The sequence below is a fragment of the Bombina bombina genome, chromosome 2 (assembly GCF_027579735.1).
Source record: "Bombina bombina isolate aBomBom1 chromosome 2, aBomBom1.pri, whole genome shotgun sequence".
NCBI classification, from domain to species: Eukaryota; Metazoa; Chordata; class Amphibia; order Anura; family Bombinatoridae; genus Bombina; species Bombina bombina.
This window is the reverse complement of record NC_069500.1, coordinates 202,149,590-202,166,642: the sequence shown is the minus strand read 5'-3', so window position 1 is coordinate 202,166,642 and position 17,053 is coordinate 202,149,590. Positions and strand designations below refer to the sequence as shown.

Below are 17,053 nucleotides of genomic sequence, written 5' to 3'. Positions count from 1 at the left end.
ATATCTTTTCTACACTGTTGCAATGACTTGTATTGGCAAAATGAACAAAGTGACACAACATTTATTTATTATATAAAGACAGTTAATAAATTCAGCTTTGAAAGAACGGGTATGTAAACTACCCACTATACCCTGCTTAGTAATGGCTTAATTTATTACTTGTTAATTTATTACTGTGTGTAAGACGCTGCTTTGTGTACTACCCTACTATTGGTAAATCCCTGTGTAAATGATTATTGGCAAGCAATGATGTCAATGTAGATTCCCCTCACCCTATATATAGCACTCACTGCAGCCCTGGTGTCAGCAGAGCGAGATTCAGCACCACGGAGAGCTCCATGATGCATCTGATCACCCTGCTGGGCACTTATCTGCTCCTCCTAATCACCGTGAGCTGCCAAGACACAGACTATGTGGAGCCCAGAGCTGTAGAATTCTACTCTCCCATAGACCACAACTTCCACGAGAAGGAGCTGGTTTGTATTTTGCATATTTTCTTTTTTTTTATTTTGTTTTTATTTAATGGGAAGGGAACGTGAATTAAAAGATAATTGTACTTAATACATTTTTTTCCCAAATATTTATAAAAACGTACCTAATTTCAGAATTACAACCTATACTAGCTGGAATATATGGCCAACATAGCTGATACATATAGTTTTTAGGCTTTTAGTCTGTTACTAAATAATTTGTTCACAATATCCTATTAATCTAATGAATACATCCGATGTAACACTGTAGAAGACTTTGTCTTACCGTTTAAAATGATGGTAAATTATGAACTTTATATGCAGAGATTGTGTGAGCAGATGTAACTGGGCTTTCATTGGCATTTTTGTCCTTTTTTCTTACAGTGAAGTTCAGACGTATCCAATTCTATTATATAACTGCATAACTTATTATGCAAATCTACTTTTTTTAAGCTTACCGAAAAAATAATTAATATTTCATTAGTGCCAAAAACGATGCTAACTCTCAAATATTTTGTATGGGGAAAATATATTTTGTTGGCATTGTTTGCCTGAAGATTGCCTGCCATATACAGGCAATTACAGGTATATATACAGGCAATTACAGGTATATACAGGTATATTGCCTGCCATATACATATATACACCTTGAATATACCAGTATTATACTTCAAGTGATGATCTAAACATATGTTTGTTTTTTTAGATTGATGCATTGCAAGAAGTATTAGAAAAGCTAAAAAGTAAAAGGATTTCTTCATATGAAAAAAAATTTAGCCAGGTACCTATGGTGAGTGTAACTATATTTTTTAAATCACACCTTGCACTAAGTGCTGATTATCTTGTGTATACAGTGGTTTTCTGTTTTTGCCATTTCAGTAAATCTGTTAATTAAATAATTAGATTTCTCTTTAAAGTTTGTAACTTTGATTTGGTTATTTACTGTTGCTTGAGAAACATTTCATATGAGGATTTGCAATTTTTTTTTTGTAAATGGCTATATATTCCTAAAAATACTATAAATTATTGTTTTGGAACTGATAAAGTAAAAATAGAATTTAAATTATTATGCATACAAATGCAGGAAACAATACCTTTAAACCATAGAAAGATAATATGGTACAACATTTTATAGAAATTCAGGAAGAATTCAGTAAAATGAACAATGATATTGTAGAGGTCTGTGCATTAATGTCTCATAATTATGAGTTTGACTAAACAGCATTTTTATTTACACTACTGGAAAAAACAGAAGTGCATTCCTGTGGTTTATACTAGTTATTAATACTAATATCCTTATTTCATATGTTGATGTAGAATAAATTATCAGATCTCTATCAGCGAGAGATCGAGGTAGGAGCTGACAATTAAATGGACAGTCTAGTCAAAAATTTAATGATTCATGTAGGGCATGTAATTTTCTTAAACAACTTTCCAATTTACTTTTATCATCAAATTTGCTTTGTTCTTTTAGTATTCTTTGCTCTAGACGAAACCTAAGTAGGCTCATTTGCTAATTTCTAAGACATTGAAGGCCACTGATAATCTCAGTGCATAGTGCATTTTGACAGGTTTTCACAGCTAGACAGCGCTAGTTCATGTGTGCCATATATATAAAACATTGTGCTCACTCATCTGTAGTTATTTATGAGTCATCACTGATTGTCTTAAATGCAAGTCTGTCAAAATAACTGAAATAAGGGGGCAGTCTGCAGAGGCTTAGATACAAGGTAATCACAGATGTAAAAAGTGTATTAATATAACCGTGTTGCTTATGCAAAACTGGGGAATGGGTTTATCTATCTTTTTAAACAATAACAATTCCAGAGTAGTCTGTCCCTTTAATTACTAGAGGTGGGTATGTGGTCAGAGACTGGGGTAGAAGTTCTGCTTGCAGAGATGTTTAGAGAGAGAGAAAAAAAGTAAAATAAAAAATAGCCAATATATGCAATACACAGCATCTCTAAAATGGAAGCAACATGATGGGACATTTTAATTTACTTTGACAGATATTTTTTTCATTTTAAATAATTTATACATATAGATTATAAATCTAAATAATGTTGACACAGGCTATACATTTTATTATATAATGCTATAAATGTTATTAAATAAATTAGAAGCACAGGCAGGGACATGGGTGATGATGTTTTACAGATACAGTTACAATGATTCTTTGTGGGAAATCAGAAATGGAGAGTGAGTCAGGATTTTTTGCAGATAAACAGGATATAAGCGTTGTTCTATACCAGTCAATAGACCCAATGGAAAAATGAATATTTGTGCTACAAGTTAAATTGTTAGTTTTGCACACAATTAGATGGAAATTATAATTTTCTTTTAAAGACAGTTTAATCAAATCTGTTAAAGCTGAGATACTAAGTTTAACTCCTTATAAACCAGAGCAAAATAAGTTTAACCTTAAAGAGACATAAAACTCACTTTTTTTATTTTATGATTCACATATAGCATAAATAGCTTTCCAGATTACTTTTGTTATTAAATGTGTTCTGTTCACTTGGTATCCTTTGTTGAAAGAATGGCAGCAATTCTTTACTTGGAGCTAGCTGCTGATTGTTTGCTGCAAATATATGCCTCTTGTGACTGGCTCATCCAGTGTGTTCAGCAAGCTGCCAGTAGTGCATTGATGCTCTTTCAACAAAGGGTACTAAGAGAACAAAGCATATGATGATAATATAAGTAAATTGGAAATGTGTTTAACATTGTATGCTCTATCTGAATCAGAAAAGAAAAACATTGGATTACATATCCCTTTAAACAAAGAAAAATGGTTATGCACGTTATGGCCAGATAAGCTACCAGGCCAGTTCCCTCCTTTTACCACTCCACTCGCACAGAAATAATCCAAAAGTGGTGCTTAAGTTACAGTAGAACATACACAGGGAAACATCAGTCACAACCATCAGTGACTTAAGATAACAGGCAACAGGGCCAGAGGACTAATTAGAAACCTGATGTGGGCATGTGGATGATAGAGGGGATTGCAGGGCAAATGGGTCTGATCTTATAGCTGATGTTTCCATGTGACTTATAGAGTGCAGCAGGACTATGGATCTGATCTCAGGTGTGAGGTGACTTACAAAAGGTTTGCAGTGGAATAGAAATGTCAATCATTTTGTTTTTGAATTATATTTGTTTTTATATTTGTATGACTATGCTTTAGGTATGTATCTTAGTTTTCCATTTTCCTGAAGTACCTGTCAAATTATCAGTATAAATAATCTTGTTTTTCTTATTGTTTGGGGGGTTACAATTTTGGTTGGCAAAATAATGATATTGTAATATGTTGCAAGATTTAAATATAACAAAATGCCCTCAGCCATTGAACAATACAATAATACCTCACTAGCTTCAAATGAAATGTAACAGTATTTAGTTATTTTCATGCAAAAACATATTTCAACAAAGGGACAGTTAAGTGGTGCATTGCTTTCCCTGTAAGTAAGGATACCAAAAGAACAAAGAAAATTTGATAATAGGAGTAAACCACAAAGTTGCTTAAAATCGAATAATCTATCTGCATCATAAAAGTTTAATTTTAACTATACTGTCCATTTAACTGCAGCTCTATCTTCTTCAAAAATAATCTCCAGCTATAGTATTCATATACTATAGCCGTACTAGCATAACATATTGTGATTAGATGCGTTAACATTGGTTTCATTTTATCATTGAAAATATTACATTTATTTGGTGCTAGGAGACAAACCTAAGGCTTCAGGAAAAGGAGAACACTTTAATTAAGAATTTTAGAGAGTATTCTGTTCTGGCAGAAGAAGAAGGTTTGCATAAATTTGGCTACCGATCATTTACATAGGCTTGTTAGAAGGATTTCAGATCATGATTAAAGGGACAGTCAACAACCGGCAGAACTTAATACCATCTTTTAGATACTCAGAATAAGATGCTCATGCACCACCTCCCATATTAAATACCTCTAACGATATCCACAGCACATACATTTTTCAGCTGTAGACATGGCCGACAAACTCCACCCAACGTAACGTAATACATTTCTTTTTTAAATAAACAGCCAATCATAATAGAATCCTCAGTCGGATTCTATACCAGCGGTCACCCAGCAGCATTTAAAGTTTCTGCTTGCGAGCAGACAGGAATGCGCATTAGCAAGAGCATGAACGAGCATGAGTTCTATAGAAAAGGGGGATGAAGGAAGAGGGGTGGAGTTTGGCGGCCATGTCTACAGCTGAAAAACGTATGTGTTGTGGACGATTACTCCATATGGTTAGAGGTATTTAACATGGGAGGTGGTGCAGGCGGATCTTATTCTGAGTATCTAAATGATGGTATTAAGTTCTGCCGGGTGTTGACTGTCCCTTTAATTTTCCCAGCTTGTTCATTGGTTTGAGGAAGAGGGCTAGAGGACAGACAAAAAGTAGTACCTTATGCACAACAGAGCCTTTTCAAAAGGCAGAGATGAACTGAGAGCCTCTTTCTGACACAATCTGTTCTGGGATGCCATTGAGATGGATGATATGAAGAAAAAAAAATAAGGTGGCAAGCTCCCAAACAGTTATTAATTAAGTTAATGCAATAAAATAAGTGTGTTTGGGAGCAGACTTCCGGTGGGAGGGTGTAACAGAGTGGATGCAAGAGATAGAGCTCCAGAGCATCTGGGTTCTTAAATTGTGTTAAAACCAGGAAAACACCTAAAACAGTGCTGATATCCTTGGCAGGTGATACAAGCACCTGTCCGGACCCTGAGCAGCAAGGAATCTGTCATCTGATTCCCCCACCGCAAAAGCAATCAGACAGAGAGAGCGGAGAAGGGCTGCGGTTGCAGCCACAGGAGTTCCTGACAGCGCGAGACTCAAGGAAGACCCATCACCTTACAAGAAGCAAGCGGCAAGGACTCACATACCTAACACAAGTCCGGGCTGCTGAACAGACAGGTCCCCAAGCTCAAAGGGCGAGTCTGGCCACCGGCGGGAAAACCGCCATCTTGCCTTCACTGCCAGAGGCCTGATTAGTGCGCAACACACCTACATAGTATAGTGGCGGCCCGGCGTGACTGGAGAGGGCTGGCTTAGATCAGATTGCTGCCCAGGTTACTAAAAGCAGCTTCGCCTCACAGTTAACACCCATATACATTAAAAACCACACAAAAGAACAACCCTTTAATCTAAGAAACAGCGTTGGGATAAATTTAAAGATAGCTGACAGGCTGCTGTTGTTTTGCTGCATGACACAGAAGTTGGGGGCATCAGATCTCAGGCACCCTTCTCAGCAGACATAGGGCATAAGAGCTAAAGGAATAATGGACTTATCCAAGTGACACAAGTTGGCCCTGTTCAAATAAAGTCCATAGGAAAATTAAACTGACAAGAATAGACTTTCTAAGGGTCAAGCTCAGTGTTCCTAGAGACACTAACAGTCTCAGAGAGAGCACACTATTTCATGGTATTGTGTGGCCTGATTCTGCTGCCATTCTCTTGGCTCTAGGGCCTAAGACTCTGCATAGTACTAAAAGCGCACCCTAGAGAGATGCAGGGATAGAGGCCACGAGTCCATACCCCTCGCTCACCCACCAAATATTAATTTTCATAGGGAGTCTGGATAGACTATAACTCTGTAGCCTTGAGATCATTTCATAACCCTGACGACCTATAGCTAGATATACACAATAAAAGAATACAGCTGAGGGGCACCTGGAACTGTTTACAAAATATTACTAACTGGGGATCACGGTTGAGTGGCGCCTACATCTGCATGCAAAAATATTACAACTCATACGTGAAAAAAACAGCCACCATGGCGAACAGGCTGAAGAATGCAGAAAAAAAGAAGCAAATGGAGACGCCACAGACTCCACTAAACCCTGAAGATACGCCAAACACCAACTTTGGAGACACACACCCGATTGTTTCCCAGATATCTGCCTTGTTTTTGCCAAAGATAGAGTCAACTTCAAACAGGGATGGACTCACAGCAGAAGTTAAGTCATTCAATGGCAGGCTGAATCAGGTGGAACAAAAGGTTGCAGAAGGAGAAACTCGTCACAGGGAAGCTGAAACTAATATACAATCGCTGCAACAGCAGACTGAATGGCTGTGGGCAAAGATTGATGACTTGGAGAACAGGTCGAGAAGAAACAACCTAAGAATAGTGGGGATACCAGAGTCCCTTCCCGGGGCACAGCTGGTTGAATTTGCAGAAACCACCCTGCCAACCCTGCTACATATTCCTTGATCATGTATACCATGTACAGTAGAAAGAGCCCACAGAGTTGGAGACCTGAAAAGGCAAGGAGGAAATAATCAACAACCACGGCAGGTCATGGTAAAATATCTCAATTTCAAGACAAAAATACTCATATTGCAAGCGTATAGGAAGATCTCTTCCCTGGAGTATGAAGGCAAAAAAATATACCTATTTCAAGACTACTCTGCGGCTGTGGCAGCTAGGAGAAAATAATTCTCACCTTACTGCAAGCAACTCATCGAGCAGGGGAGAAGCCCTACTGTACCCAGCAAGACTTCAACTTCATACAACAAATGGACCCCTGTTCTTTGATTCACCAATGCAACTCAAACTACACCTGAGGAGGGAGAATGAACTACAGCCAACAGTAGATCAGGAAAACTCACCTTCTACTTCGTGAACCTGAAGATCAACATCAATGCTATGAAACAGAGCACTACAAAGAACTTACAGACTTAGTCATGTGAAGCTATATCCTTTACAAGTGGGGGGGGGGGGGCTGTTCTTCTTCTTGGAAGAAACTTTGTGTGTGATTAAATTGTTGGGGGGAAGGGAAAAGTTATTGTTTATTGTTCTGTTTATTTACTATCTTCTCTGAGAGTAGGTTTAGTATACTTAGTCTTGAGGTGCTGCCCCAGGGGACCAGAAGGAGAGATCTCGGTGACGTCATATGTAAGTAAATCAAGCACACTCTGACAAACCAGAGGAGTCATCCACATCACAACATACATTCTCTCACTGATATATAGAGATTAGACCACACACTATCCACCTATAACATAATAGAATGAGGATAGTCACATGGAACATGGGGGGGATTACATCCCCAATTAAAAGAAAGGCGATCCTAAGACAGCTCAACAATAGGAAAACAGACATAGCGATACTTGAAGAGACACATCTCTCACAAGCAGAACACCAGAAACTGAGACAAAGCTGGGTAGGTGAGGTAATATACACTCCATATGAGGGGAAACGAGCAAGGGGAGTGGCAATGCTATTCCGGAAAGGTCTGGACTACAATATCTTACAGATAGTGACTGACGCGGAGGGACGTTATCTGGTTGTTAAACTGCAATTAGGCACACATCACTTGATTCTATGTGGAGTATACGGTCCCCATACGGGAAAGAGAGAATTCTTGAGCCACCTACAAAGTCAACTCATACAATTCTCAGATCTCCCCATAATAGCAGGGGGGGACTATAATATAGCGCCACAATCACCAGCAGATAGGTTTCGTAACCCTAATCTAGTCACACCCCAACCAAAGTCATGGCCAAACTCCAAGAGAGAAACGCTGATATTAAAACATTTTAGAAATACTCTATGCCTCTTAGATGTTTGGAGGGAAAGAAATCCAGAAGCGAGAGATCATACGTGTTTACACCCCTCTAAAACTACTCTGTCTCGCATAGACTATTTTTTAGTCTCTAGATCTCTATGCCCAAGGATCAGGGAGGTAAAGATAGACCCCATCACTATTTCGGACCATGCCCCAGTTTTGCTGGAGCTGGACACTGACATTCCTCATAGAAAGACTCGTAAATGGAGTTTTCCCACATACTTGTACCATGACCTTAATCTTAAGAAGCACTTAATAGGGGAATGGTTAGTATACAAAGAGCTAAACATCCAACATATGAACGACATCTCACTGTTTTGGGAATCTGCAAAGGCAGTATTGAGAGGGGTAGTGACAGCTTATGCGGCAAAGTTAACAAAAACTCACAAAATGAGAGGGGACCTACTCCTAAGTCAACTTTTGAATGCCAGGAATCTATACTTGCGAAACCCGACAGACCAAAACAGAACTAAATACAGAAATACTAAAGCCTTTAGGGACACACATCTTATACAGACCTCAATAACTGCTCATAATCGACTGCAAGCTGACTTTTACCGGTATGGGAACCGTACAGGGAAACTATTAGCAAAAATCACCAAACTAGACAGAAAGCCTAATAATATAGTTGCCATTAGGGACAAGGACAAGATACTCACACAGGAAACGGACATACATAGAGCTTTCATTGACTACTACTCTAACCTGTACAACTCACAAGATATAGACATAGTGAGGAAGCAAACATTTTGGAAGGATATGAATCTTCCACAGCTACATGAAGACCAAATTACTAAACTAAATGCCCCAATACATCTTCTAGAGGTCACTAGGGCAATTGAGGCGTTGCCCCTAGACAAGTCCCCGGGGCCGGATGGATTACCAGGGGAATTCTTCAAAATGGTAAAAGAAGAGACCTCAGACACCCTCACACGACTCTACAATGCGATCCTAGAAGGGAGGGCAAATTTATCCAATAGATTTACGGAAGTAAACGTGACAGTTATCCCCAAACCAGGCAGAGACCCATTACTAACCTCATCTTATCGACCAATCTCCCTACTTAACTCCGACTACAAATTATTCACAAAAATTCTGGCCAACAGACTAGCAGAGATACTTCCCCTTTTGGTACATAGTGACCAGACTGGATTTGTGAAAGGCAGATCCTCAGTTAAAAACATGAGAAAATTACAATTAGTACTCAAACACTACTGAGGAAAAGACGGACGCGACCAGACCAATTGTACTGACGACGCTTGTCTGATACTTGTGGATGCGGAAAAAGCATTCGACAAGATATTGTGGGACCACTTATTCACTACCCTGGGAAAGTTTGGCATACAGGGCTCTTTCATGAGAGCTATAAAGGACATCTACAATGAGCCTCAGGCAGCGATACTGATTAATGGCACACCGTCAAAATTGTTCTCGCTCATGAGGGGTACAAGACAGGGATGCCCCCTGTCCCCGCTACTTTTTGACCTGGCCCTAGAGCCTCTGGCAATTAGAATTAGGAAATACATGGAGGGCTTAAAAATAGGTAAGGAGAATATTCACATGTCCCTTTTTGCAGACGACATGGTCCTCTACACACATGAACCTAGGCGAAATATCCCTAACATAATGCAGATTATTACTGATTTTAGCGAAATCTCGGGATACTGTATAAAAAAAAGATAAATCAGAACTGCTATGGTTACAGAATGGTAACCCTTCTGTGCCTCTTCCTGACAATTTTAAAATAATCACTAACACATTCAAATATCTAGGTATCACCCTAACCAGAGATCCCACCCAATGGTACAAGGTTAACTTCCGCCCACTGTTGAAAGACTTACGGTGAAGGTTGTCAAGCTGGTACACCCTCCCGCTCACCCTATCAGGGAGAGTAGGACTAATCAAGATGATACTATTTCCCAAACTGTTGTACAACATGCAAATGCTTCCAGAGCTCATACACAAACAAGATCTCAAGCTGCTAAATAGGGACATACTGCATTTCCTGTGGAAGGGGAAAAAACATAAAATAAGCCACCTTAAAATGACATCCGAGCCTGCGATGGGAGGTTTCGGTCTGCCAAACATTGAACATTACAATTGGGCAGCTTTGGCCAAGTATGTGATGGATTGGTTTTTGGATAGGGGACACTTTACCAATTACAATTTAGAGTCAGAGATCATTAAACCTTGGTCACTGAAGATGCTCCCACATATGACTCGCGTACAAGCCAACGCCATAACTAGAGAAGCAACCCTTCTACACCAGCCTATAAAGGCATGGTGGAAAATATGTAAAGCCCTGGGAATCTCACATCGGCATACTATATACATACCCTTGCGGGGTAATCCTGGCTTCCAGGCGGGATTCACCACAAAACCCTTTAGACAATGGGAGGAGTGGGGTGTGACAACTGTCCGACAGGTCTTGATGGAAAACCAAACAACGATTAGACCCTTTAGAGATGTGCAAAAAGACTTTAATATACCCAACAATCACCACTTTACGTTTCTCCAGGTGAGACATTATGTACAGGACCTCCTGAGGGCTGGAGATATGTCCGACACCAAATGTGACATTTACAAACTGTTGACTGTGACGAAGGGGGGAATGACTTCAATCACCCATACATATAAAACCCTTCAAACCGCACTTAACAATGCTACTACGGTCCATATCCTAAAAATATGCAACACATTGACTGGACAGACACCTACAGAACAATGTATTACACAAAGCTTCATAAAGGTGAGAAAGGCATCTTTGTCAAACGAAATACGAGAGTCACATACAAAACTAGTCCACAACACATATATAACACCCAAAATGTTCCACAGGTGGAGCCCGGAGGCTTCGGGTCTCTGCCCAAAATGTTCACTCCCCAACCCGAATCTCGTACACATGATATGGGAGTGCCCAAGGTTAACAAAATTCTGGGGTATGACACAGAGGTGGTTAGAGCATAGTACCAGGGAACGAATAGAACTGTCAATAGAGATGGTGATATTTCTACACCCACAGGCAGAGATACGGAACCACAACAAGTTTATTCACAATGTAATACTACATGCTAGAAAACTCATTTTTAAACAGTGGATGACACCCACACCACCAAGCTTAACTCACCTAAAAGAAACACTACTAAAACAAATGGTATGTGAGCAAATAGACACATTGGGAGACATAACACAAAGGACACGACACTTCCTCTCCAAATGGGAGCCCCTGATCTGTAGCCTAGATCGATCGCATCAGAGACAAATCCTTTACCCACTTAAAGATTCAGAACAGGTGCTAGAAGCACAGCTACGTGGAAAATGGAATATATTTACCTAAACATTTAAATAAATAAGGGAGGTGGTAGATGGACAGGAACAAAAAAATGGAGGGAGGACCCTGGGGGGGGGGGCGCCTCGAGGTGAGATTGAGAAATAAACTTTTGGAGACAGGGTAGAGCGATAGAAATGATATGGAATGCGTTGTAATGGGTCAACTGTGGAACAATAAGAGGTCAATCTGTGAGAAAGACAGATCTTATTACACAAAGGATAAGACTCCACATCACAGACTTTTGGACACTCTCAGTGAAGAGAAAAACGGGACACTGGAGTAACTACTCAAACAAGAGGAGTGTGCGACAGTTTAGCAACAAATGTATAAATGTTAATCAGTTAGGTTACTTCCAATAGTAGTTATATTTAGATTAAGGCAACCAAGGTTGAGCATAGAGAATGGAAAGAGTAAGAGGAGTAGGGAGAATTGAGATAAATGAGAAGGGACAATAAAAATAGAAATAAAATCCCAGTGCTATTGTAGTGACAAAGCTCATTGTTGTACTGTGCAAAGTTATCTTTAATTGACATGGCTTGTTGTTGTGATTGGTGCTGGAAATAAATAAAATATTTAAAAAAAGAAGTGTGTTTGGAGAATTGGTCAGTTACTACCTAAATCAAAGTATTGTCATTGGTTGGAGGTAGGTCTACAATGAAGTCCATGGCTAGATGGATCCATGGTTGTTTTTGGTACAGGCAAGGGTTGAAGTAATCCCGGAGGTGGGGAATGTATATTTTTATTTGATGCACAAACAATACAAGCTGAGACATAATCAATAGAATCTTTCTCCATAGTAGACCACCATACAAGTTAGTGAAGTAAGTAATATGTTTGATCTTGACCTGGGTGTCCATAAGGTTTTCCTTCATGTGCCCAGTATTTGTATACAGTATGTAATTTTAAACAACTGTCTTCAGTCTTCAATTATCAAATTTGCTTTGTTCTCTTGATATCCTTTGTCTCAGAAGTGCGCTTGTGTCTTTAGTACTTTATGGCAGCAGTGTTTAGCAACATTGTTTCTAGAAGTGTAATACATTCTTTCAATCACTGATGCTGCTGTTGTGTGCTAAAGACATGTGCACACTCCTCAGCCTATCTAGGTTAACTCTTCAACAAAAGATATGAAGAGAACAAATCAGATGTTACAATAGAAGTAAATTGGAAAGTTGTTTAAAATGGCATGTTCTATACAAATAGTGAAAATATAATCTTGAGTTTACTGTCCCTTTAAAGATGGAGGTAGGTGCATGAAGAACATTAGAACGTGGTTTGTAAATTGAGGGAATTTGAGATTGAACTTATTGAAATTATCTTAGTATATTAATGGACTTCTGTGCTATAAAACAATGAGCTGGAAGATTAGGCAGACTAAAGTCTGGAGTTGATAAGGGTTCCAAAGAAAACAATTTGCATATGGCATCTGCCTTAGTATTCTTTGTCCTAGGAATATAGGATACCAAAAAGTAAAACCTGAAGAAAAACATTGGCCCACCTGGCTTGTTTGGTATTCAAATATAGAGACATTAGTAGATGGTTCAAATTTGTATGGTCAGTAAGAATCAACATATTACTACTGGTTCCTTCTAGCCAATGTCTCCACACAGTAGGAGCTAATTTGATAGCTAGAAGTTCTTTGTTATCTACATCATAGTTTGACTCTGATTGGGAGAATCTCTTTTAAAAGAAAGACACAGGATGTAGTTTATTAATAAAAGGAACTCTCTCTGTAACGGCTGCCTTGTTTCCCAAATCTGAATCATCTTCTTCTAATATTAACTGTAATTTAGGATCAAGATGACATTTAATAGAAAGGGTAGAAGGCAGACTTAAGTGTTTGGAAAGCCTCAACTGCAGGTAATGGCCTTGAAGAACAGTTAGCCCCTTTCTTAGTTAAGGCTTTAATTGTTGCAACAATCTGGGATGAGCTTTCAATAATAATTTGGATAATCCAAGAATAGTTGCCCCCCAATAAATGATGTGGGTTGAGGCAATTGCAAAATTTCAGTAAGTTTCTTTGGATTCATACCAAAACCATCTGAGGAGATGATGTCTGTGTCTTTTCAAATTTACAATTTTGATAAACAGAGAATTCTCTCGTAGTCTAGAGAGAATTTGCTTTACGTGAATCTGATGTCTTCTAGGATGTCATCTAAGTAATTGATCACAGTTTGATTGAAAAGATCTTGGAAGATAAAGTTTAAAACTTGGTACACTGCAAAAGCAGAGCCCAAATTGCATTACTAAGTACTCATAGTTTCCTGAGTGGGTGTTAAAGATGGTCTCCCATTCTTGTCTAGGATGAATCCTTACAAGATTATAGGCCCCTCATAGGTCTAATTTAGTGAAGAATTTGGTTTCTTAACCCCTTGAGTGCCAACGATGGTTTAGAGCTGTCGCTAGCACTCACCTACCTTGAGAGCAATCTGGGGGCTCCCATCGACTCCCACCCCGGCGATCGGGCATGTATAGTGACAGGCATCGCCAGGGCTTCCTGTTATGTGTGGTGACGTCACGCGCAATGACGTGATGATGTCACTGTGCAACTTTATTTAAAAATGACAATGGACAAGATAGGGAAAGGGGGCATGCTGCTTAGAAGCCTGTTTCTCAGGCATCTAAGCAGCTACAGACCCCCAAGACCCACCGCTGGAAAGGTAATAGCCTAACCTTTTCAATGGTATAAGTCTTGGGGATCGGGGGGGGGGAGTTAAAAAAAAACAATTTTTAAAAATAGTAAAAAAATAAAATAAATCCAGCTTAGTACTCAAAGGTAATCAAAAAGCTCTGGTATCATGTGTAAAGAATATTTTTTTATTGTAATGTTATTCAAGGCTCTATAATCATTGCAAGGTTGTAGACCCTCATTTTTTTCTACAAGAAGAAGAATACAGCTCCTTCAGGGGATGATGATATTTCACTTAATATATTCCTCTGGTGCTTTGGTGTCAATCCTTCCCTTAGGAATAGAGACTCCTGGATATAATTACATTTTACAGTGGTAGCGAGGATGTGGTGGTCATTTATCTGCCCCCTTTTCCTCAAAGACATCACTGAATTCCTCATACTTAATAAGAACTGCAGTAGAGCAGATATTGTGGAGATTGGTCACATGGGAGAAAGAAATGATCTCTTGCATAGGTCCTTGTAAAACTTATCCAGTATATAACTCATTTTGTAAGACCCAATAGTTACAGAACTCATGATACTTTTGATTACACAACAGTAACATTTCTCCAGCTAACGGCTTTACTTATCTAAACAGCTAATAGTTACAAGGTTTATAACACCAACTACAGCCCACTTTACAGAGTTGTTACTTGTTGCAAATTTCCAAGTAGAAAATGAATCACTGAGGTATATATATCCTGAAGGAGAGTAGTGACCGGTGTCATGCAATATACATTTTCATATATATTAAGATCATTTATATCAATTTAATGCATGATCTAAAATTAGAGTGTAAAAGGTTCAGGACTAATTGGCAAAATCACGTTATACAGAAAGGATTGCTAGATGGAAGAGACAGTGATAAATAAAATAACGAAGCAAGTGAATGCCTGACACATTCATAATACTTTTTTGATGATTAATCATGTTGAAAAATATTTGTATTTTACATTTTAAATTTAAAATGAGCATAATATAGTAACATGTGTGTATTCCCTGATAAAGTCCTACAATTCTGTTGAGGAACCTTTACAAGCCCAACAAGAAAATAAAATATTGCTTTATGCAGAAATGGAATGGGTATTTGTTGAAGCCCACCACTAATATATACAGATTATAGCAAAATCCTTTTAATAAACTGTACGAAAGAAACCAGGAAAATCTATGTTTCACTAACAATTAAATAGAATTAGTCATAGCAATATCTTTAGTCTATGGGGTAGATTTATCAAATGTCGGGTGGACATGATCCGCTTTATTGCTTGTGCAATTCCGGTGGACATGATCCGCTGTATTGCTTGTGCAATTCCGCTCCCTGCACATTCGCAGCCAATCAGCTACTAGCAGGGGGTGCCAATCATCCAGATTGTATCAGATCGAGATGATTGCTGTCTGCCACCTCGGGTGGCGGATGAGTTTAGAAACAGCGGTCTTACGACCGCTGCTTCTTAACTTAAGTTTCAGGCAGACCTGAAATTTCGGGGGTAGATTGCAGCATCCGCTGCTTGATAAATCTACCCCTATAGGTTACTTTAGGTACTAGTTACACAACTATAGGTTTAAGGTGCTTTCAGACATTAAAGGGGCATTAAACCTAAAATGTTATTCCCCGTTAAAAGATTAATTATGCATATTTTACCTGCTTTAAATTAATTTAATTCTGAAAACTGTAGTCCCCCAGAGAGGCTAGAGTGCATTCTGTAGAATGCAGAACCCCAACACTGTTACTTGCTGCACAGTGATTAGATTATATGTGTTAGAGATTGTTTATATCTGTCCCTAATTGGCCAAAGGGAGAAAGGGTGTGTGTCAAGGACCTTGCTTTTAAAACATTTATTTTTCATGCATGTGTTTTACAATGCAGTTAACAATTTCTTACGCATTAATGAATAAATACTCCTTTAAGTGGATGCATTTAACTGTGTTTTTCTGTTGCAGTGTGATGCAGGAGAGCAGTGTGCTGTCCGCAAAGGAGCCAGAATAGGGAAACTCTGCGATTGCCCTCGGCGGACGTCATGCAATACTTTCTTGTTAAAATGTTTATAACTAGAGGGTTACAAAAAAAATCATATCTCTATTTTAGTTGATTTCAAAAACAGCAGTTAAAGAATGTAGCATTTATTCATTTACTTATTCAAATGGTTTAAATATGAACATATTTTTTTTTTATTTACACCTTCAATGTGCTCTCTTGTAAACCAACCCATGTATTTGTGTTTATTATTGTCATTCCATAAATCTTTATAATTATTTTTGTAATTAAATAAAGCATATAGAATTAGATTTAATTTACCATTGCACATTTTTGTTCCTGAAATGTCAATATAGCATGGAGATGTTTACGTAATAAAGAGATTTTGCTATAATAATCTATTTTATATGTTATGGTCTTTGCTTCTTCTGACCATTCAATCCACTTTATGTAATGATTCCTTATGATTTATTATAGATCATAACATTGTTACATTGGTTAGTAAGAAAGCTACCAGGTGGCGTTAGGAAGTTGTAATCCGAGAGGCACATAACATACAACTAATGTATTCATAATGACTGGAACCATCGGCATTAGGATCCATTATCTTTGGCATAAAGTTCCGCTACATAAATCCAATGTTTATAATGGAAAATAAAAATAAATACAATAAATCAGAAACAGAATAAAAACTCTTTTTTATTTTTTTAAAATTGCAATAAAAATGCACAAAACCCATAAAGTATAAACCTTTGTTTATACCATCTCTCTCTCAGCTTTTGAGCCCTTGTGGTTTCTTAACCTCTCCACCACCTCAGAGGTGGGAAATTAAAGTGATGATAAACTCTTCCCTTTATAAAAAACAGATCTGTAATATTAGTGATATTTTAGATGGAGTTTAATTCATCAGTTGTAATGTATATAAGCTATAGTTTACTTTTTAATATAAATATGAAATTCAAATATCCTGTGCTCCGCCGCCCTATTCAAAAGTTAATTTTTCTCTGAGCTACCGGTTTGAA

At 38.2% G+C, this 17,053-nt stretch overlaps 1 protein-coding gene across 1 annotated transcript in view; it reads left to right on the top strand.

Moving 5' to 3' along the window:
• Positions 1 to 16,105, top strand: part of CARTPT (CART prepropeptide) — a 53,629-nt gene extending 37,524 nt beyond the window's left edge. The window contains exons 3-5 of the mRNA XM_053699709.1: positions 245 to 476; positions 1,177 to 1,260; positions 15,998 to 16,105. Coding sequence (XP_053555684.1) covers positions 245 to 476; positions 1,177 to 1,260; positions 15,998 to 16,105 — 424 coding nt within the window. The remainder of the gene's footprint in view (positions 1 to 244; positions 477 to 1,176; positions 1,261 to 15,997) is intronic.
• Positions 16,106 to 17,053: the final 948 nt, after the last annotated feature.